Source organism: Chiloscyllium punctatum, chromosome 7 (assembly GCF_047496795.1).
Source record: "Chiloscyllium punctatum isolate Juve2018m chromosome 7, sChiPun1.3, whole genome shotgun sequence".
NCBI classification, from domain to species: Eukaryota; Metazoa; Chordata; class Chondrichthyes; order Orectolobiformes; family Hemiscylliidae; genus Chiloscyllium; species Chiloscyllium punctatum.
This window is the reverse complement of record NC_092745.1, coordinates 52936325-52959479: the sequence shown is the minus strand read 5'-3', so window position 1 is coordinate 52959479 and position 23155 is coordinate 52936325. Positions and strand designations below refer to the sequence as shown.

At 43.1% G+C, this 23155-nt stretch overlaps 1 protein-coding gene across 1 annotated transcript; it reads left to right on the top strand.

Annotated features, from left to right (window-relative positions):
* The first annotated feature begins 11332 nt into the window (after positions 1-11332).
* LOC140479458 (tumor necrosis factor ligand superfamily member 6-like) lies at positions 11333-14315 on the top strand. Its single transcript, XM_072573301.1, has 4 exons — positions 11333-11626; positions 11724-11763; positions 12329-12385; positions 13823-14315. The coding sequence occupies exons 1-4, from the start codon at positions 11390-11392 to the stop codon at positions 14221-14223; spliced, it is 735 nt and encodes a 244-aa protein (XP_072429402.1). The 5' UTR covers positions 11333-11389; the 3' UTR covers positions 14224-14315.
* The last annotated feature ends 8840 nt before the right edge of the window (positions 14316-23155 follow it).

Genomic DNA, 23155 nt, shown 5'->3' with positions numbered 1-23155 from the left:
GGTTGGGTTGGTGGGGGGTGTGGACCTGACGAGGGAGTCACGGAGGGAGTGATCTTTTCGATGGTTGGAGGAAGAGCGCCTCATCTTCCGCCTGGGAACCCTCCAACCACAAGGGATGAACTCAGATTTCTCCAGTTTCCTCATTTCCCCTCCCCCCACCTTGTCTCAGTCAAATCCCTCAAACCCAGCACCGCCTTCCTAACCTGCAATCTTCTTCCTGACCTCTCCGCCCCCACCCCCACTCCGGCCTATCACCCTCACCTTGACCTCCTTCCAACTATCGCATTCCCAACGCCCCTCTCCCAAGTCCCTCCTCCCTACCTTTTATCTTAGCCTGCTTGGCACACCCTCCTCATTCCTGAAGAAGGGCTTATGCCCGAAACGTCGATTCTCCTGCTCCTTGGATGCTGCCTGACCTGCTGCGCTTTTCCAGCAACACATTTTCAGTCATAATATGTGTTACCCAATATTCCAGGTGAGGTCTAATAAGTGTCTTATAACCTTCCCCTGTATCTCCTTATCCAGCGTCTCCCAACCTGGCCTCTGGCCATCTATCCATCAGACCTCCAGTCACTGATTCCTCATTACCTCCAGGATTCAGCATCCTGCATTCTGGGCTTTTAGCTGAGACCCAGGATAGCTCAGCTCCCATCCCCGGTTCCTCAACCATAACCAGTGACCTACCCAGTGGGCTGACCTGAGGCAGTTGGCGACTAGGCCCAGCATGGACCCAAGTTGGTCAGTATCTCTGCAAGCTGGTGGTGGAGTCGGCTCGTCCACTGTGCCCGCTTTTGCTTTTCTCTTCCTTTCTCGTTTATTTATTAGTTTTTCAGATTTAGCATTGAATAAGACTTTCTCTCTACTACCTTACATTCCGGAGAGAGGCAGCAGTGGTACTAGGCTCACTGGGCTTGTCAGTCGGCTGGATGTACAACGCAAGGCAACGGCAGAGAGGTCTGACCTGAGCCCTTCAGTGAGTACGTCAATGTCTAGTCCCCTGTTTGGCATGTCGAGAGGAGGGAAGATTGAGACAGCGCTAGGAAAGCGGGCCAAAGCGAAGGAGGTCAAGCTCCTGTAGGAACTGCAGTCCCAGCATGGCTAAAGACTCCAGAAAGACCCATTAATAAGAAGGACTGCCTTGTTTAATGTTTAACTTTGTTCCTTACTTCTTTCTATTTTGCTCTTAAGTTGTTGTACCTCGGTACTTTGCGTCATGTATGACGACATTGAAACTTTTCGCTGTACTCCTGTACATGAGTGCATGTGGCAATAGAGTCAAATCTTAAAATCAGCTCAGACTCCCTCCCTCACTGGTTGGCGTGCCTACAAGCCAGGCAACTTTCTCTGATTGGAAGCTGAGTCTGTCAATCAAGGCTGGGGGGGCAAACTGATGGAGATTTCCCCTAGGAGACGGCGAGAACTGCAGATGCTGGAGATCAAAGTTGAGAGTGTGTTTCTGGAAAATCACAGCAGGTCAGGCAGCATTCGAATGAGCTCATTCCTGATGAAGGGCTCCAGCCCGAAACGTCGATTTTCCTGCTTCTTGGATGCTGCCTGACCTGTGGAGATTTCCCCCAGTCTAACCTCCATCAGGATTGCCCCACAGTCCTGAGCATCAGGGTAGTTACAAGCCCACCCTGCCTTTATATTCTGAATGATATTTGACCAGCCTTCCCCATTTATCCAGCCACCTTCAAAGACTTTTGCATACATGTCCCGATGCCTTTGTATCCATATTCTCTTTAAAATTCTGCCACTTTACACAGTCTTGGATGATGTACAGCATGGAAACAGAATCTTTGGCCCAACCCGTCCATGCCGACCAGATATCCTAACCTAATCTAGCCCCATTTGCCAGCGCTTGGCCCACATCCCTCTAAACCCTTCCTATTCATATGCTCACCCAGATGTCTTGTAAGTGTTACAATTATACCAGCTTCCATCACTTCCTCTAGGAGAAAGTGAGGACTGCAGATGCTGGAGATCAGAGCTTAAAAATGTGTTGCTGGAAAAGCGCAGCAGGTCAGGCAGCATAAAAGGAACAAGAGAATCGACGTTTCGGGCATAAGCCCTTCTTCAGGAATCCTGAAGAAGGGCTTATGCCCAAAACGTCGATTCTCCTGTTCCTTTGATGCTGCCTGACCTGCTGTGCTTTTCCAGCACCACCACTTCCTCTGGCAGCTCATTCCACACACACACTACCTTGTGTGTGAAGAAGTTGCCCCTTAGGTCCCTTTTATATCTTTCCCCTCTCACCCTAAACCTATGCCCTCTAGTTCAGGACTTCCCCACCCCAGGGAAGAGACTTTGTCTATTTATCCTATGTATCCTCATGATTTTATAGACCTCTGTAAGGTCACCCCTCAGCCTCCAACGCTTCAGGGAAAACAGCCCAGCCTATTTAGTCTCTCTGTATAGCTCAAACCCTCCAACCCTGGCAACATCCTTGTCAATCTTTTCTGAACCCTTTCAAGTTTCACAACATCCTTCCAATAGGAAGGAGACCAATCTCTCCTTACCTTCCCTAGCAAAAGCTCTGCCAATTGTAAGGGTATAGTTTCTTAAGAAAACCGTTCAGAACTGTTCTGAGCAAGGGTCACTGGATCCGAAATGTTAACTCTGATTTCTCTGCACAACTGCTGCCAGACCTGCTGAGCTTTTCCAGCAACTTCTGTTTTTGTTTCTGATTTACAGCATCCACAGTTCTTTCAGTTTTTATTTAAGATTCTTCTGGGGACTTGATGGGGCAGATTAGAAAAGGTGGTTTTCCCTTGTGGGAGAGTTTAGAACCACACTACATAATCTCAGAATAAGGGGTGATCCATTTAAGACATAGATGAGCGAGAATTTCTTCTCTCTGTGGGTAATGACTCTGTGGAATTCTTGACAACACAGGGCTGTTGACGTTGGGTCATTACATGTCATCAGGACTGAGATAGACAGATTTTTAATCAATAAAGGAGCCAAGCCTTATGGAGAAAAGGCAGGAATGTGGAGTTGAGGAATATCAAATCAGCCATGATCTTACTGAATGATGGAGTAAACTCAATGGGCTGAATGGCCTACTATGGTCTTGTGATCTATCTAAAAATGCAATAGCCCCAAAACTGACCCTCGGGGAACACCACCATTTCTGCTGATCATTAAAACAACTGTTTATCGGTAGTGCTTTCTGTTCCTTAGTCAGGCAGCCCCATTCATTGCATAGAGTTTTATTTTCCTTACAGTTCTGTGATACTTTGTTGAACAGTCTTGCAAGTTGATATATACATCTTTAACCACACGTGCCTCATCGATCTCGTCTGCAGATTCATCTTATTTGGAAAATAGGAATAACCTAAATGGGATTGATAAACAAAGGGACCAGTGAATATAAATCAACAGGTCACTAAAAGTTGCATTCTGGAGGCATTCCATAGAAAAAGTAGAGAAACTATGTTGAACTTGTAATAAATCATGTCTAGGTTATGCTGGCAATGGTTTGAGTTGACATATTATAAAAGGATAGAGAGGTCTGGTTAGAAAATAAAATTTGAAAAGCTGAGCCCAAGTTTGTGAGATTCGGCTGAGCAGGAAAGGTTGAATAGAGTAAACGTCTTTTCTCTTGAGAGGAAAGAACTGAGGGCTGAAAGGATTGGATAGAATGAACACAGACTGTGGTTCAACTTCAGAGAAACAGTAAAATTAGGTGCTATCGATAGGAGATAGTCACCAAGGAACCGAACAGGGGATTCAGAAGATACTTTAGCTTTTATCTCGAAAGCGGCAAGAATGTGGTGCTCACTAGCGCAGCGAGTACTTAAGCTGAGATATCTTCAAAGGTAATAGAGGAAAGTTGAATAGGTGAGGAGGGTGAGGGAATAGATAGAGCTGGGTGAAGAAGGATGGGAGGGTGCTGGAATGGAGCATCGACTTAGAATAGGCTGGGTAAAAACAAGGACTGCAGATGCTGGAAACCAGAGTCTAGATTAGAGTGGTGCTGGAAAAGGACAGCAGGTCAGGCAACATCCGAGGAGCAGGAAAATCGATGTTTTGGACAAAAGCCCTTCATCCTGATGAAGGGCTTTTGCCCGAAACGTCGATTTTCCTGCTCCTCGGATGCTGCCTGAACTGCTGTGCCTTTCCAGCACCACTCTAATCTAGACTCTTAGAATAGACTGGTCAGGTGGAAGGAGTTGAAGAGTGTGGTGCTGGAAAAGCACAGCAGGTTAGGCAGCATCTGAGGAGCAGGAGAGTTTACGTTTTGGGTATAAGCTGTTCATCAGGAATGTGATGATGCACCACACACTTCGACTCTGACTCTCCAGCATCTGCAGTCCTCACTTTCTCTCCCTCTTGGTCAGGTAGAATGTCCTGATTTCGTGATGTACCTTCCACGTAATTTGTCAGAAAAATATGTTAAATATTGAAGAAAGAAACATAGGATTTCAGGTGTCGGAATTCCATAGTAACATGAATATCCTGTTAAGAATCCCACAACACCAGGTTATATTCCAATAGGTTAGTCTATAACCTGAAGTTGCGTGATTTTTAACTTGTATACCCCAGTCCAACACCGGCTCCTCCACATCCTGAATATCCTGGTAGAAGTGAGTGTGTGAGGAATTGTTGTGTATTTCTGTACTCGATCGTGGATCTTTAAGTTAGATTTTGACTCAGGACCAAACTTGCGCTTGATCACGTAAGCCAGGTTTAATATTATTGCTGAACACCTCAGGCTACCAGAAATCAACAATCCTCTGTGGCACCAGAATTCAGGAAGTATTATCCAAGGAGGAACGCCAAAGGCATTGTCTAAGATTGATTTGTTCAATGACCTAAATTCCAGCTCAAAGAAGCAAGAATTTGTGCAGATTTACAGTAAAGCGGGCTCCTCTTGCTCCGCAATGCCTTCCTCATTGCTTTCGTCATTTTCACATGAATGGAACCCACTTAACCAGCATGGGGTTATCCTCAGGTGCAATTCTGGACTTCAGAATTTTAAAATTTCAGTCACATTTGCGATCGTTCCGCAAAATGATTCGCATTTTCCATTCAAAGAGATTACAACGAACTCCTGGTGAGTTAATTGAGTCAGCAACAATGATGGTTAACCCACAGCATCCTGATAATACACATTTCTGAGTAATATAATTTTGACCTACATCGTGGACCCTGATTACTTAACTCTCCATCCCCTCTCTACATATATCATGTTTTGTACTGTTTTACTTCCCTGTATTCACTGGGTGATCAAGTTAAGACTCATCATGTCATTTTTACTTATTCATAAAAGGAAGCCATTGCTGTTGAGGCCAGAAACAATTGCTCCTCTCCGTAGATAGCACAGAGTTTCAACCCGGTAATATAACTGGTTCAAACTCAGTTCGGAAACCTAGAATGGTCCAACAGTACAGCAGGGCTTTCTTGCTGAAGTTTGAGAAGCCTGAGTGAGGTGACAAGACCCTTTCTGCAGGAGGACATGATGATTGGACAGTGGTACAATAGTCAGCAAGGATGAGATGACACCAAGATTTAATAATTCAAAGGTTTCAGGAAAATGGGAAGATGATACAGCGGTCTATAGTTTTTGAGCTAATAATAGAAGTGCTGGAGAAACTCAGCAGCTCTGGCAGCAGCTGTGGAGAGAGAAGCAAAGTTAATCCTTCAAGTCCTGTTGAGACCAGACTGAGTGACCACTTTGTGGAACATCTCCACGCTCTCTGTAGGAATGCCCCCAACCTTCCATTTGACTAATGCTTTCCACCTTGCTCCCTTGTGAACATTTCAATCCTGGACCCTTCACTAGTGTACCCGTGAAGCTCAACACAACCTGGAAGAACAACATGTCATCTTCTGCTCAGGCACTTGACAGCCTCAGGACCCAAGGTTGAGTTCCACAACTCCAGAGCATGGCCTCTGTCCTCCATTGTTCCTACATGCCCCGCCTTTTCCCTGGTGTGTTGTTTGTACCTTGTTAGCTTTGCTTTCAGCAGAGTGGATCCTTTTTCTCCTTTTCACAACTTTATTTATACCCATTTTAATTGACAATCTCTCCTTTACCGCTATTACCATTGTCATTGGCACTGGGCATGCTCACCATCTGTTCCACTTGCTCCTCCTTTCCCTCTGTCAATGGCATTAAAAACATGACCACTTTACAACTCCTTTCAGTTCTGAGAAAAAAAAACCTGTTGAGTTTCTCCAGCACGTTCTATGCTTATTTCAGATTTACAGCATCAGTTGCATCTTGCTTTTATTTTTGTTTTGAGGTGATCCTTTAACTCTGAATGTAAGTGTTCGTTGATGGTGGGTGGTACGTTTTAGAGTCACACGATTCTGTCCTTGGTTTCTCTTCACAACTCGTGCAGCTGATCAGGTAAAGCTGCAACTGTTATCACCTCAAAGGCCAGTAAAATTGCGTGGAAACACAGCTACCTACAAATGCCCCTCTAAGTCGCATATCATCCTGACTTGGAATGATATCGCGATTCCTTCACCAGTGCAGGGACAAAATCTTTGAAAATCCTTTCCCAGATCAGTAGGGGTTCAAGCAGGGGACTCATCACCAGTTTCACAAAATGGCAATGAAATGCTGGGTTACCAACAATCCCCTAGTGCCAGAAGGAAAAGAAAACCCATCTCGATCAATATTTATCACATGAACGACATCAGTGAAAAAGATCATCAGGTTATTTACGTCAAAGCAGTTTGCAGAAACTTATACTGTGCAAATTAGCACCTGTGTTATGTTACGACATGAGCTCCTTTGCTAATTAAACCAAACACCCAGTAAAGCTCACCCTGCCTCATAATCTGTTAAAATATGACTTACAGAGAACTCTCAAATTCCATGATTTAAAGAAAAAATATCAATTCTTTCTTTAACTCTAAGAGTGAACTATTTACAACTCTAAGCCTCCTTTCTCCTAACTGCTTGTTATCTGCCTCCAACTCTATAACAATACACCGTTCCCATCCTATTAAAATTACATCAACTTAATTTTCAAAACCATAGAGCATCTGTCATCTCCGGTATCTGTCTTCCTCTGGCTGTAGATCTCCCTGGGCTGTCTTCGGTCTTTTGCTGCGAAGGTGTTTCATATGAAAAGGTACCTTTGATAGAGAGTGTTTTGCTAGCAGTTACTCTGACTAAAGCAGTTGGTTGCTCTCTCTGGCTAACTCTCAAAATGCCAGCTTCTTTTATACCCAAAACATTGGATTATCTCATTGGTACAATGTTGTCAAAACAGTAAAATTCATATTTGATTGGGTTTAGTATTTTGGGGCATAATTTAAACTGATTGGTTAAATTCAAGCTGTTGTGAAAACATGGCAATCAAACATCAGGTATTTGTTTCACAGCCAAATGTTACCTATTTTCAATTTTCCAATATACTCTGAGATTGATAGTCAGTCACATGACAGGTGACTGCAAGCTCTCAGTGCAAAACAGCATTCACTCTCACTTTAAGGTACAAACAAATCATAACAATTATCTACAACAGCGAGTACAATGCAAAAGCTAATGTTGTGGGGAGATGGGTTGGGATTACACCAAGGCAGATTGTGAAATTGAATCCAATTAATAAATTTGGAATTAAAAGCTGATCTCATGGTGATCATGAAACTATTGTCGACTGTAAAATTCTAATGTCCTATAGGGAAGGAAAATCTGCCATCATTATAAGGTCTGGCTTACATGTCCATGTCCACTTCAATGTGGTTGACTGTCAAGTGGCAGAAGAAGTTACTCAGTTGTTTCCAATTGCTTCAGAGACTTACAAACTGCACGGATAGATTGACATTGCTCAAAATGCCAACTGCAAACACAGGCCTGTCGACTGTACAATGTCCTTCTCACTAACAAATGGGAGCTTGTGCCAAAATTGAGAAAGCTGACCTATGGACTGGTCAAACAAAATAGCCTGAAACAGTCATCCTCATTGAATCATCTCTTAAAGACAATGCTGAAAATGTGTTGCTGGAAAAGCGCAGCGGGTCAGGCAGCATCCAAGGAGCAGGAGAATCAACGTTTCGGGCATAAGCCCTTCTTCAGGAATGAGGAAAGTGTGTCCAGCAGGCTAAGATAAAAGGTAGGGAGAAGGGACTTAGGGGAGGGGAGTTGGAAATGTGATAGGTGGAAGGAGGTTAAGGTGAGGGTGATAGGCCGGAGTGGGGGTGGGGGCGGAGAGGTCAGGAAGAAGATTGCAGGTTAGGAAGGTGGTGCTGAGTTCGAGGGTTGGGACTGAGAAAGGTGGGGGGAGGGGAAATGAGGAAATCTCAGTCCCAACCCTCGAACTCAGCACCACCTTCCTAACCTGCAATCTTCTTCCTGACCTCTCCGCCCCCACCCCCACTCCAGCCTATCACCCTCACCTTAACCTCCTTCCGCCTATCGCATTTCCAACTCCCCACCCCCAAGTCCCTCCTCCCTACCTTTTATCTGAGCCTGCTGGACACACTTTCCTCATTCCTGAAGAAGGGCTCATGCCCAAAACATCGATTCTCCTGCTCCTTGGATGCTGCCTGACCTGCTGCGCTTTTCCAGCAACACATTTTCAGCTCTGATCTCCAGCATCTGCAGTCCTCACTTTCTCCTCTTAAAGACAATGATCAAGATTTGAATGTCCTGTCTTCATTCCTGGTTATGTCCTGTCCCACTGGCAGGACAGACCCAACAGAGATGGTCGCATGAGGCATACAGCCAAGAGTGTTCAAGTCTGATGGCACCAGGTCAAACATAGACAAAGACGTGTGTTGCTGGTTTCCATGTACCGCTCACCCCTCAGCTGATAACTCAGTGCTACTCCATATTGAACACCAACTGGAAGAAGCAATGAAGGTGATAATGGCACAAAATGTACTCTAGATGTTGGACTTCAATGTCTATCACCAAGAGTGGCCCAGCAGTAGCACTAATGTTTGGGCTAGTTGAGTTGCTGTTAGACTGGGCCTGCATTGAGGGGATCAACAATGGGGAAAACTTAGATTAAGAATCCCTACAGTATGGAAACAGACTCTTTGGCCCAACAAATCCACAGCGACCATCTGAAGAGTAACCCACCTAGACCCATTCCCCTAACCTATATTTACCCCTGACTAATGCACCTAACACCATGGGCAATTTAGCATGGCCAATTCACCTGATCTGTACATCTTTGGATTGTGGGACGAAACCAGAGCACCCAGAGGAAGCCCACACAGACACAGGGAAAATGTGCAAATTCCACACAGACAGTCACCCGAGGCAGGAATTGAACCTGGATGCCTAGAGCTGTGAGGCATCAGTGCTAACCACTAAGCCACCGTGCCACCCCACACTTACTTTACCTCAGCCTCACCAATTTGCCTGCTGCATATGTATTTGACCATGACTGTATTGGCAGGAGTGATTATTGAATAGTCTCTATCGAGAACAAAGACCCGTCATCACATCGAGTATATCTGCTATAAGATTGTGTGGCACTATGACTGTGCTAAATGGGATAGACTTCAAACAGATCTAACAGCTCAATGCCCCCCAGTGCTGCGCATCCATGAAGTGTTCTGGGTTGTCAGCAGCAGAAATGTACTTCAACATAATTAACAATCTCATGGCTCAATATTCACCCAGGAGAAAGTGAGGACTGCAGATTTGGAGTACCAGAATTGAAAAATGTGGTGCTGGAAAAACACTGCAGGCCAGGCAGCATTTGAGGAGCAGGAGAATCGGCGTTTTGGGCATAAGCCCCTCTTCCTGAAGGAGGGCTTATGCCCAAAACGTCGATTCTCCTGCTCCTCGGATACTGCCTGGCCTGTTGTGTTTTTCCAGCACCACATTTTTCAACTCAATATTCACCCACTCAACCATTGCCATCAAGCCAGGTAATCAACTCTTGACTCAAAGGAGAATGCAGGAGGGCATGCCAGGAGCAGCATTAGGCATTCATAAACACAGGACTACTTGCATGCCAAACAGCATGAGCAGCAAGTGACAGACAGAGCTAAGAAATCCAACAATCAATGGATCAGAATCTAAGCTCTGCAGTCCTGCTATGTCCAGTTGTGAATGGGGGTGGACAATTAAATAACTCACTGGAGGTGGAGGTTCCATAAATATCCCCACCCTCATTAATGGGGGGAGTCTAACACAGTGCAAAAGACAAGCTGGAAGAGGCTAGAAGGGCTGAGTGGATGATCCATCTTGACCTCTTACACAGCCCCCAGCACCCGAGATACCATCTACCTGGCATTTTGGAAAACTGCCCAGTATGTCTTGCACCCAAAAAAAGCAGGGTAAATCCAATCTGACCAATTACCACAACATCATTCTACTCTAACCATCAGCATAGTGGTGGAGGGAGGTCATCATCAGTGATATCGAGAGGCAGTTACTTAACAATAACTCACTCACTGAGTCTGGGTTTCACCAGGGCCACTCAGCTCCTGACCTCATAACAGCTTTGATCGAAGGAGCTGAATTCCAGAGATGAGGTAAAAGTGATACCCCTTGACATTGAGGGTGCATTTGATTGAGTGTGATACTGGAGATCCCTAACAAAATTGCAGTCACTGAATTAATACCTACCACAAAGGAAGATAGTTGTGGTTGGCTGTGAGACATTTTATGATATCTTGATCTCCTGAAAGGCATTAAATAAATGCAAGTTATTTCTTTATTTTTTAAATTACGATAATGTAGATTAAGTTTTTTTATAAGAAGACTGTCCCTTGATGTTGAATAGGCCAATTCAAGGGAGATAATTCAACACCTAATTGCATCCACAATGGAGCAGTGATCACTGCATAACATGCAACTTCTAAAGTGCAACTAATCTGGGTTGTAATTTTGCAATGCCAGATATATCAAGGAATTGATACTAACTACTCAATTAGAAGTGTTTCATGGTGAGGTTCACAAATCCCCCACTGATTCCCCTTGCAAGTCCTGACAATAATGCTGTAGGTGAGCTGTGTGGTTGGAGCTGCAAAGGACATGTTGGATTCATAAATCTGAAGTGCTACTTTGTGTGTATCAACATGATTTGCTATGTTGTACTGATGCGCCCAAAGCCACACTAGCTTAAAACAGCGACTACAAAAACAGCTAAGGCACAAACCACAAGTCTTCATGAAAAATGTCTACAGCTACTCTAAAGTGCATTTTTCTGAAGTAACTCGTGGAAAATGTTTGGTCGGCTGTTGTCACACTTCAATCGTAAGTAGGTGTGTGCGTGGGCCAATACGCAGAACAGATTCTCACTATAAAAACCAACCCTAGGACGTTGGATGAACAGAACTTCAAAGCTTGACGTGCAATACGTGTGCCAGTGGATTACTCTGCTCTTGGAGAGGCTGCTGAAGGAGGGCTTCATCGTATACCATTGAGAACACAAGACCACAGGCTTCTATTTTGTGGAAGTGAACCATGCAACAGAACTACCTATATCCACAAGTATATATGGTGGATGGCAATCCGAACCTCAACCCTTATGTGCCTGCACCAACCTGGACACTGCCCACAATGAAGAAAAGGAGGAAGCTGGACTGGAAATCGATGGGCATCATAGTGCTGTTGAACCTGGTCCTTTTAATCCTGGCTGGGTTGGCTCTGGGCACAGTCTATGTACTCGAGCTGAGGAAGGAGATCCACGAAATAAGACAGGTACATTCCTATGGAAAATGACGGGAAGCGGGAGGTTGGAGAGGTAGGCAATTGAGATCCGAATCTGGAATTTGATCTTTGTTTCTCTTTTTCTCAGGGTAACAGAGAGCAGGCTCCAACTGCAGAGAAGATTATTGGTGAGTACTCAATGCAAAAATTCAACATCTCATAAGTGGGCAGTGAAAATTTACCATGTAGATTTTTGTTGCCTCTTGGGACCCCCAGTATACACCAGACACACAGGACAACCTCAAAGTTCCAAAGAGAATGATAATATAGAATCAGCATCAAACTGAATGGAAAGTAACAGTGGAAAAACAGCAATATGGTCAACAGCAAATAGACTTACTTTGATGTAGTTCTGGATGGATAGGAATGGGGAAAATGCTTCTTGTAGCCTGACTGAGATTCATCGGTGGATTAGTGGTGCTGGAAGAGCACAGCAGTTCAGGCAGCATCCAACGAGCCTGAACTGCTGTGCTCTTCCAGCACCACTAATCCAGTATTTGGTTTTCAGCATCTGCAGTCATTGTTTTTACCTTGAGATTCATCGGTGGTCTATGTTTGAAATCAACTTGTTGATTCGATCAGTCTAGTCAACTTGCAAAAGGAAAGTTAATCAAAATGAATCCTGGATTGTTTGAGAATCAAATGCTCTGTCTCTGTTTTCAATGTATTTATTGCTTGTGTTGTTTTTAATAGGAGCTAAGAATATCTCAAAGCCAGCCAAGGATTTCAGTGTAGCTGCACACCTCACAGGTCAGTAACTATTTATTTCTATGCAGAAAGAATAGAATGAACAGGAAAAGGGACAGTAAGTGGAATAAAAGTTAGCGACAGAGATGTAAAATGATGTCAGAATGAACAGTGAATCAAATTAGGAAGGTAGCCAGTGAAGATATAGAGAGGAAAGCACCAGGGAAAGGAAACTAGAGAAGATTTGACCCAATAAACCTGCGAAAATAAATTGGAAAACATAGATAACTAATTTTAAAGTTAATTTTGTCTTGAATGATTTGAATTAGCCTCAGTTTAAGCTGCATGTCCAAGTGTTCAGTGCATTTTGATTAGACAGCAAACAAATTGCCATTGAATTTGCCATTGAGGATGGGGCAACAAAGTTGTTTCCTGGTTTCAGGAATTGTCTGATGAAAGAATGAAGACTTTGGATTTGTTCTAGCCTGGAAAGAAGAGGCTTCAGGGGATCAAATGAAATTTTGCAAAAGCATAAAGGAAACTTGACAAAATGTAACCCAAAGCTCATTCTGCTGACAAAGGTGTCAGTCACTAGGGGGCAGCATCAATTAAGAATTTGAAAATTAAATTTTCACAGAAATGGGACGGGTCTAAATTGCAAAAGAAGCTCATTGATAGATTTGACAAGTAAGTTTGTTATTGGCTAGCGGGTAAATAAATAGTGTGATAACAATGATAAGGAAATTGGATTATTGAGAACAAACAATGCATTAACTTTGTAGAGCTTGTGTGTCCCTAATCTTCCCATGTCTGAAAGTCTAAACCAGAAGCCTTTCTGCCGACTGAAAACTCAAACATTGTTGTAGTACTGCAACTTTGCCACTAGCTGTCACCAAAACAGTTAATAACTGCTATATTGCATAAAAGCTCTCCAACTCTTCTCAAGCTTAGTTTCTTAAATCTGGCATTAGACTGATGAAAATGATAAATTTAAATGTGACCAGGCTTGTTTTGCATCAGTTCACATTTTAAGGATAAATTTTCTTCAGATTGTGAAGAATTTATGTGCTCACTCGCATATAATGATTGCTCTTTCCTTTTTCTCATTGTAAAAGGAATGGGATGAATTCTGCTAGCAATCAATTCCAGGTCTGTGATTTAGTGAAATTGAATATTTTGGTGTGTTTACGAAAACAGGTTATTAATGCCAGGGATAAAAAGTAACTAGCTGCAATGCTTGTTGAGAAAAATATAGTGTCCTCTGTTCTTACAATAACAATTAGAATTGTTGCATACTTAAAATTCCATTCTCCAGAACATACTGCTGTAGTACCAACACAGTACAATCCTTACCAGTGAGATGTCAATTAGATATGTTATATGTTCAGCCTCTGCTATCCTGGTGACTCGGGTAAAATAAATAGTGTCTGGATGAAAAAAATGAATGCTCAGTCTATGTGATTTGTTTTTTCATCATTATTTGCAATGACTTTATTTCAGGAGATTCAATTACCGCAGGTTCCAACCCACTTATATGGGATGATAGAAGAGGTCACGCCTTCACCAGGGGCGTACTCTACAAAGACAGAGGCCTGGTTGTCAACGAAACTGGGGTTTTCTTTGTTTATTCAAAGGTCTACTTCCGATCGCACACATGCTCTAAGAAGGACTTAGAGCACATTGTATTCAAACGGACAGACCGCTATCATAAAGACATGATTCTAATGGAAACCAAGAAAACAAATTATTGTTCAGAGACGGGAAGGGAATGGGCTACAAACAGTTACCAAGCAGGAATAATACGCCTATCGAAAGGTGAATCCGTTTACGTCAATGTTTCAGATTCCAGACTGGTTAACTTTGACGAGACAAAAACCTTTTTTGGATTGTATAAACTTTAGTTCACGTTGCTAATTTATATATTCCTGAAAAGCTGAAAGAACTCTATTCAACAAAAAAAAGAAAATCAAAAATACACCAAACTCACTCATGTCCCAAGCACCACCAATTAAAATCTTTAGGCTTTGATTTTCTTTCCAAGTCCTAAGGTATCATTTCCCAACAGATTTGAAACAGCTGGTTTCTTTCTCCAGAGGATGAAACTCTTTCGTCCCTTGGCATTGCCCCAGTGGCCCAGCTTGAGAAAGAGTAATTGCCCTGTGGGGCAAAAGCAAGAGGAAGGGATACAGAGTGAAAAAGGGGTGGCACTTGTAAAGTGATGCACTGCAATGCCAAACCACTTCCAGTCAATTATTGCCTGCGCACATTTCAACTTCAGTGAATAGATTGCGATAAGTAACAATAAGAACGGACTGGATATGTTTTAAATGACATCCTTGCACATTATTCAAAAAGAAGATGAAAATTTGCATGCAACAAATGAAACTGTGCGAACACCAGAAAGGACCACTCGATGATTTGCTGACAAATAGAATTGTAACAGAGATTCATGATAAACCTCTAGGCCCTACTAATGACTAAATCATGTCCAAAACCTGCTTAAATTAGGTTTGAGTGCAAATGAATTGTCTGTATTATGCGGTGCAAATTTATCCCAGTGAAATGTCGAAAGTACAATGTACCATTGTGCATGGATTTTATTATGTAGGCTTGTTCCATTACGGATTGTTCTATGTGAAAAAGTGCCTGTGGCAGCAAAGCATGTCCTAGTGGACAGACTCTTTGATATTATGTCACTTTAAAATACAGCACACTATGGTAATCAATTTATGAAAGCAAATATTTGTGCAATAATAACTTCACAATGACAATTGTAGAATGTAAATTTTAGATTTGTTTATTTTTATAAGAGGCAAATTATTTATGAATAAAACTCAATTTTGGAAATAAAAGTAGAAGCTAGTGAACATTTGTGGTTAGTTAGTAACACATTTTTAATTTTCCTTCTTTTTAAATAAGGATGCCAGATCTTATTTATTTCCTTCCATTCTTAGAGTGGAACAAGCAGAGGGTGTGTGAGGTCACAGGGGCAATCCTCCAGTATCTCCACCAAATGGACACCTTTCATTACTTTCCGCATTGTCAGTTTAGATTAGATTCCCTACAGGATGGAAGCAGGCCCTTTGGCCCAACAAGTTCACACTGGCCCTCCGAACAGTAACCCACCAAGACCCATTCTCCTGACCCTACATTTACCCCTGACAAATGCACCTAACACTGTGGACAATTGAGCATGGCCAATTCACCTAATCTGCACATCTTTGGAATGTGGGAGGAAACCAGAGCACTCAGAGGAAACCCACACAGATACAGGGAGAATGTGTAAACTCCACACAGACAGTTGCCTGAGGCAGGAATTGACCCAGGTCCCTAGTGCTGTGAGGTAGCAATGCTAACCACTTAGCCACCGTGCTGCCACAATTGTGGCTCAGTTGGCAGCGATCTTGCATCTGCGGGAAGTCTGTGTGTTCAAGTCCCACTCCAGGACTTCAGTGCAGAAGGCTGACACCCCATTACACTACTGAGGAAATGTTGCCCTGCCAGAGGGGCCATCTTTCAGACAGGATATTAAACTGAGGCCCTGTACACCCTGCCAGGGGGATGTGAAAGATCCTGTAACACTAGCATATTGTGGGGAAGAGCACCTGGGTTGTCCCTCGCCAACTTTTATTTCCCAATCGACATCTCATTTGCTGTTGTCACTTTAACGGGAACTGGCTCTGCACAAATTTGCTGTTTCCTATATCCAACGATGTCCACACTTCAGCAGTAACCTCATGGACCCTTTGAGAATATGCAGGGGTTACGGGGGAAGATGCTAGATAAATGCAGCTGCGGAGGTGTTGTAGTGCAGCAGGTAGAGCTCTCCTTCTGAGTTAGAAGCTTCGGGCTTTGAATGCCATCCTCATATTTTGGCTCTGATGGGTAGGTTTGAAAATCAACCTGCAAATAGCATCTATTGCAGGTGGTAAGGAGAGGAGAGCTTCCTGGTCAGTTTGACCCAGGTAATAGCTGGAGAGAAACTGCCCCACACATGTGACAAGGCGAGACATGCGCTGCATTCCATGACACATGTCCTGTTCACTTCGAATGGCTACCCATCAGCTAAGTGCAAGTCTTCATATTGCACGTGGGGAAACCCTTCTCTAATTAGCTGAGCTGCTGAAAGTGTTGAAGTATCTTCAGCATCTAGATTGGATTAAAAAGAAATAAAGCAACTTCCAAATGCACAATGGAATAAAAGACTTATAGTTGTGTTCTATACCTCTGTGCTCATATTTACATCGCTCTTCTAAAATACTTTATCAATCTCAAATCATATTTCAATCTAGACTTATTAATCAACTCAAGGGGCCAGTATTCATCCTCCATTTCAGAAAATCCATGAGATCCTCAGGTATAATGGAAGGTGCACTCGTCACATAGAACCATAGAATCATACAGTACGGAAACAGACTCTTCGGCCCAACCAATCCATGATGACCATAATCCCAGATTAAACTAGTCCCACCTGCCTGCACTTGGCCCATATCCCTCCAAACATTTCTTATTCATGTACTTATCTAAATGTCTTTTAAATGTTGTAACTGAACCCACACCCACCACTTCCTCTGGAAGTTCATTCCACACATGAGACACTCCTCTGTGGTTAAAACAAAAATAAATAAAATAAAAAAAAATTGCTCCTCATGTCTTTTTAATTCTTTGTCCTCTCACCTTAACAATATGCCCCCTTGTGTTGAAATCCCGCACCTAAGGGGGAAAAGACACTTGCCATTCATCTTATCTATACTCCTCACAATTTTATAGGTGACCTCTATAAGGTCACCTCCCAACCTCCTACACTCCAGTGAATAAGGTCCCAGACTATCCAGCCTCTCCTTATAACTCAGACTTGGCAATATCTTGCTAAATCTCTTCCGATCCCTGTCCTTTCCGTAATAGATTCACAACGGGTTTGGTTTCACAAGGTACACTTTATCAAGATGTAATGGATTGTCAGTGTTTTGACCAGGAAACTGACCACATCACTGGTGCCCACTCTGGTTGTAACTATTCCTGGAGATTTCAACACACATCCTCCCACTCTTTCCGGCCTTGCATTGTCAAAGAAAGCCTTAGTTCTTCACTTCTCATACTTTTACAACAAAGAAAAAAACCTTTGGAAGGAAATAGAGAAAATAATGGTAGCCCACAAACCTACCAACACACTTAAACAGCAACTAATGAACCTAAAGGATGCATTAGATACTACCAGCAAAACTAACGTCATTTACAAGATACCATGCAAGAACTGTAAAAAACACTACATTGGACAAACTAGCAGGGAACTTGCCACCAGGATACATGAACATCAATTACCCACCAACAGATATGACCCACTATCATTAGTTTCCATACATACAGATAAAGAAAGACACCACTTTGACTGGGACAACAGACACATCCTCCGACAGGCGAAACAAAGACATGCACGAGAATTCTTAGAGGCGTAGCATTCTAACCAGGACTCCATCAATAAACACATCGGTTTAGACCCTATTTCCCTTCCCTTGTAAAAAAGAACTGGAAATGACACCACCCACTTTAAGAAACCAAGACCTATAATCAGAGAGGCAGAACATACCATCTTGGGTCTTAACAGTGCATCTGTCTGACCTACAATTTGACACATACAAGATCCTTTCGTTTGTTGCCTTCACTTCAGTAAGCCAGCTCTGTTACAGCCAGGTGATGGTGGGGGGGTGGGTTGGGAGGTGAATCAGCTCCCCTCTTTTTAACCTATTTGATCAGCAGCACTGAATTGAAATTCCCTTTAGCACACAGCTATCACCTTTCAATTAAAATGTTGTCACAAGATCAGAATTAAGGGATCTAACCCAAGGTTTCTTTGAATGTAAGAGATAGGAATTATATTACTTATCAACACAGAGAAAAAAAAGTAAAACACCATACCCAATTCATACTCAAACATAACAATAGTGTGTTTAAACAAAGGGGAGGCCCCAATATAATAGAAACATAGAAATATGCAGTTTAACAAGTTTTTAGAGTTCTTAATTTCTATCATGGAACATGAGGCTGTTTAGTTGATGTTTTGTTTTCCCAGCAGCATTGAATTTTGTAGAATCCTTGAGGTCTCATTGAATGGACTTGCTCTGATTTGTTTTGTCACCAGTACTTTTTAAAAATTCATTCATGGGATCACAGCGTCGCTGGCTAGACCAACATTTATTGCCATTCCTAATTGCCCAGAGGACAGTTAAGAGCCAACCACATTGCTGTGGGTCAGGAGTCACATTGTAGGCCAGAACAGGTAAGGATGTCATTTTTGTTCCCTAAAGGGCAGTACTGAATCAGATCGGTTTTTTGAGAAATTGACAATGGATTTATGGTCATCAAACTCTTAATTCCAGATATTTATTGAATTCAAGTTTCACCATCTGCTCTGGCAGAATTCCAACCCTGGAACATTTCTCGGAGAAAGAGAGAGGGTGTATGTGTGTGTGTGTGTGTGTGTAAGAGAGAGAGACTCATCCAGTTTCAAAGAGTAGAGAGAAATGAGATAAAGAGTATGAGAAGAGATTGGCAATAAATAGTAAAGGTTACCCAAACCAGTTCTACAGACATACAGTTGTACTGTGAGGAGGATTAGGTTGGTTCAGGATCGAAAAGGGATCTATGAAAAGACGGCATGGCTGACATATGAAATCAATATGTTTGCACATCCTTGTTCGAGGAAGGTGATGCTGCCAAAGTGATAGTGAATAAGTACATGGTTGAGACACTGAATGGAGTGAAAATTGATAAAGATGCCAGAATGACTGGCAGTATACAAGATAAAGTAACCCACATTATTTGCGCCCCCAGCCACCAGCATTGCTCAGTGGTAGGGGTGTACACCATCTGCAAGATGCCCCGCTGCAATCCTTCAAGCCTCCTCTAACAGCACCTTTCACATCCACACTACTACCATCTAGAAGTACAAGGGCAGAAGATACATAGACACACCATGACTTGCAAGTTCCCCTCCAAGGGACACGTCATTCTGACCTGGAACTATGTCGCCATTCGTTCAGTGTTGTTGGGACATTCATAGGATGAGGTTGTCGCTAGCTGGGCCAGCATTTATTGCCCATCCCTGACTGCCCAGAGGCCAGTTAAGAGCCAACCAGATTGCTATGGTCTGGAGTCACATGCAGGCATGTTTCCCTCTCCAAAGGGCATTAGTGAACCAGTTGGGTTTTTCCCCACAATCAATAATGGGTAATTAAACACTTCAATCCAGACTTTTATCAATAAACTAAAAACTCCACCATCTGTCATGGCAGGATTTGGAGCCCACGTCCCCAGAACATTACCTGGGTCACTGGATTAACACAGGATAAAGCCACTAGGCCATCACTTCACCATGTGGTCAGCATGTGAGTTGTAGACAGCTGGCTGTCCAGCACATCCACGTTAACGGTAAACACTGCGCTTACCAGCAACGCTCACATCACATGAAATAAAAAAGACAAAATGGTTGCAACTTAACTGAGGAACCTAGTGAAGTTCCACAATTGTCATGGCTGGATTGACAGCAGCTCTGGAGTGTACTTTGAAAGAAAAATGAGTTTAACCATTTTTTTCCTTCTCAACAGTGGGTGTGCTGGAAGTTCATATGTTTGAATGGCAGGTAAAGAGGAAGCAGGGCTATCCTTTAGAGTTGGTCAAAAACCCTGGCCTGTACAGACTTTCCGAATCTCATGTAAAACATAAATGAGTCCTTGAAAAGGTATCCAGTCTTGGACCGTTCTCACCTCCTGATGGCAATCACATGCAAATTATATACATCTTGCAAAATTAGTGGATAGAATATTCCAGAATGTGAGTGCCACACGTATTTAGACTGAGACTGGGAAGTGTGGTAGCATTTTTAAAAGTTTTATTGCAGCTGTTATAATATCGACACCCCTCATTACAATGTTCACTGGTCAAAAAGAAAAAGGTGTACATACTGAGTATCAGGAAAAACTGAACACATTGGGTCTTCTTTCTACAGAAAAGAGGAATCCAGAGAGGGGACCTGATAGAGGTCTTCAAGCTTATAAGGTGATTTGACAGGGCAGACATTCATAAGGTGGGGAATCCATTGAACTAGGATTCATAAATATAAGACAATCACCAACAATTCAATAAGAAATTCAGGAGAAATGTCTTCACTGAGAGAGTGATTAGAATTTGATTCTTGCTAGCTCATTAAGCTATTGATGTGAGTAAAATGGATAACTTGATGGAAAGTTAGTTCAGGACATAAGGGAGAAAGGAAGAGAAGGTGATGACAATGGTGTTTGTTGAAAAAGGAGAGTGGAAACTGTAATGAAAAATTAACAAAATTAATATTTACTCTGAAATCTGAAAGACAATGCTTTACTAAATTTAAAACTTCTTGACACTTTGCTGAAGTCTGCGGTCAAGGGACAGCTTGTCTCTACAGAACTTTGTAAACATTCAACAAGAGAAAAATATAAGACCAGTATGGCCATATCAAGGGAATGAAAAGAATAACAACTCAAATCTTCACAGCCTTTGGCCTTGAGACTGTGATAAGAAACAGTATAAAACAAGTATACGAGTTATGGTCAGGGCCCTTGCACAAGGCATTGTTGTCAGGTGCAGGTTTCCCCTCTGCAATGCAGAGGTTAAAAAAAATTAATAAAGCTTTTTTTGGTTGCTCTTGCTAATAATTGAGTCGAGTCAATTTAGTTTCCACGACAGTAAACTTGGGGGCTCGTCCGGGATCCTGCGACTGGGTAAGATTCTGAAGATTCCCAGGAGGTGCAGGTGTTAGTGCCTTGAAGGTCTTTCACTTCATTTCGAGCGCTGAATTGGCCCCTTTCCGTGAGAGGACAGGGAATCTGTGGATTGCCCCGGCACCGGGGTCCGAATTGAATAAGGTCGGGGTAAGAGTCGTGGCTTAAGTAATGCTATATAGAGACTCATCCTAAGAGAATAAATTAATCAGGAAAAGGGTCCAGTAGACTCTCGCACAGTATTTGAGCAAAACCCAAGGGAAAGGATTGCCGTCTCTAGAGTGTTTAAGAGATAGCAAGTTTAAGGGCGGTTTTAGACTTGGAACCACTACTGGCTGAGTTGAACTTACCAAAGACGTACTGGGTACATGGTTTCTTGCTTTACGAAAACCAAGGCATTGAGGCGGATGCACCCAATGTGAGAGGGGACCTCCGGAGGTAAAAAGCAAGTCAAAGGGAAAAAGATAACGGTACCCGCGTGAGAGAGAGTAAGCTGAACACTTTTCCAGTAACACTGGAAATGGGCTCTGGCAAAAGCAAACCAAAAGAGGGTTCACAGACGACTTGAAATGGTCAACCAAAAATGCAGTACATGCTAAATAAGAGACTGTAAAGCAGTTAGAATTGTGGATGAAGGAATGTGGTTTTCCGGAGGGAGGAAGAAATAGTAAAAGGCAGTTGGAAATATATTAGGTCGAGGTTGGAGGAGAGAAAGAAGGAGAAATGGAAGGGAAAAATAGAACCTGTGAATAGGAATGCTTGTAACATGTGGAAGGCTGAGGCTGATATCAGAGAAAGGAAATCTCAAGTAAAGGATAGATCAAATACACATACAAACACTAGTGCACATGCAGACATGCGTGGAAGACAACTTAACGAAGTTGTACGGTGTCTTAAGTCTGTTTCAGATCCTGACCTTGATGACTGCCCTCCGAGGCCTACAGCACCCCTACGAGATCTGCCTGGCGAAGGTTCCACGTCAGTGGCGGCCGACGCCTCAGGGTCTGCTGAATCACTGATAGCATCTCGTACCTGCAACAGATTGAAGCAAGAAGCCCAAGAGAAATATAAATGGCCAGCCGTAAACGTCCATGCCAGAGTAGCCAACCCACAAGCGGAAGCCAACAGAGACTTTAAAGTTTTGTTGCAGTGCTGGCAACCGCCTGAAGGGAGGCATTCCCAGTGCAAATGGACATGACCGAAATAGCAATGTGTAAACAACGAGAAGGTGAGACAGTGTCCCAGTACCTTACGCGCCTCACTGAAGTCCATAATGCCCATAGTGGACTGGGACTATCTGAAGACATAACAGCAGCAGAAATCATGCCGTATGAAGCACACCTGAGGAACAGCTTCATCAATGGAATGAAGGATGAAATAGCGAAAAAGATGGTCGCCCAGCTGTTAGAGGGAGGTGCTGCAGAAAAAGAGAGCGGAAGAGGCGCTGGCAGAGGTAGATCTGGTGGGTACATGTTTGCGGAGCAATGGACCACTGGGCGAGACAGTGCCCACACAGACAGCTTCAATTGGTCCTGGAGGCTGGACAGCAGGGTGACTGATAGGGGAAGGATGAGGTGGAGCTGGGCAGCCCACAATGTACAGGTAAGCCCCTTTCCCTTATGTTTGGCAACGAAGACTCTCTTATGCTAATCTCTTCTACTAACCTTATGGACACTGAAACAAGTCCCACCTCCATACTGATCACTGAGATTGCAGAGCATGGACCATATGTTCCATACAATGATGATGCGTATAAGTCAATGCTTACCTCTATGTTATATATGGAAGATACTCCAGTTACCTTTTTTGGTAGATACAGGGGCATCCCTGAAAGGCTTTGTAGTGACAATGGGACACCATTTGTCAATAATGCCTTACAGCAAGATCAGTGATTATTTGGGAATAAACATGAGACAACACTATACCTACCACCCAGTGGGGCAGTGGAAAGAGAAAATGCTACACATAAAAAATAAATTGACAAAATGTTGTGAGGAACCAGTGGTGACATGGACAAAGGCACTTCCGATTGTGCTGATGTATATGAGGTCTAGGAGGAGAGGAAGAACTACTCTTA

What these genes read in the sequence shown, in the direction of transcription:
- LOC140479458 (XM_072573301.1), top strand. Translation starts at nt 11,390, where the DNA reads ATGCAACAGAACTACCTATATCCACAAGTATATATGGTGGATGGCAAT. An exon ending in AACTGCAGAGAAGATTATTG is followed by an intron (nt 11,764 to 12,328) that starts GTGAGTACTCAA and finishes TGTTTTTAATAG; the next exon opens with GAGCTAAGAATATCTCAAAG. An exon ending in TGTAGCTGCACACCTCACAG is followed by an intron (nt 12,386 to 13,822) that starts GTCAGTAACTAT and finishes ACTTTATTTCAG; the next exon opens with GAGATTCAATTACCGCAGGT.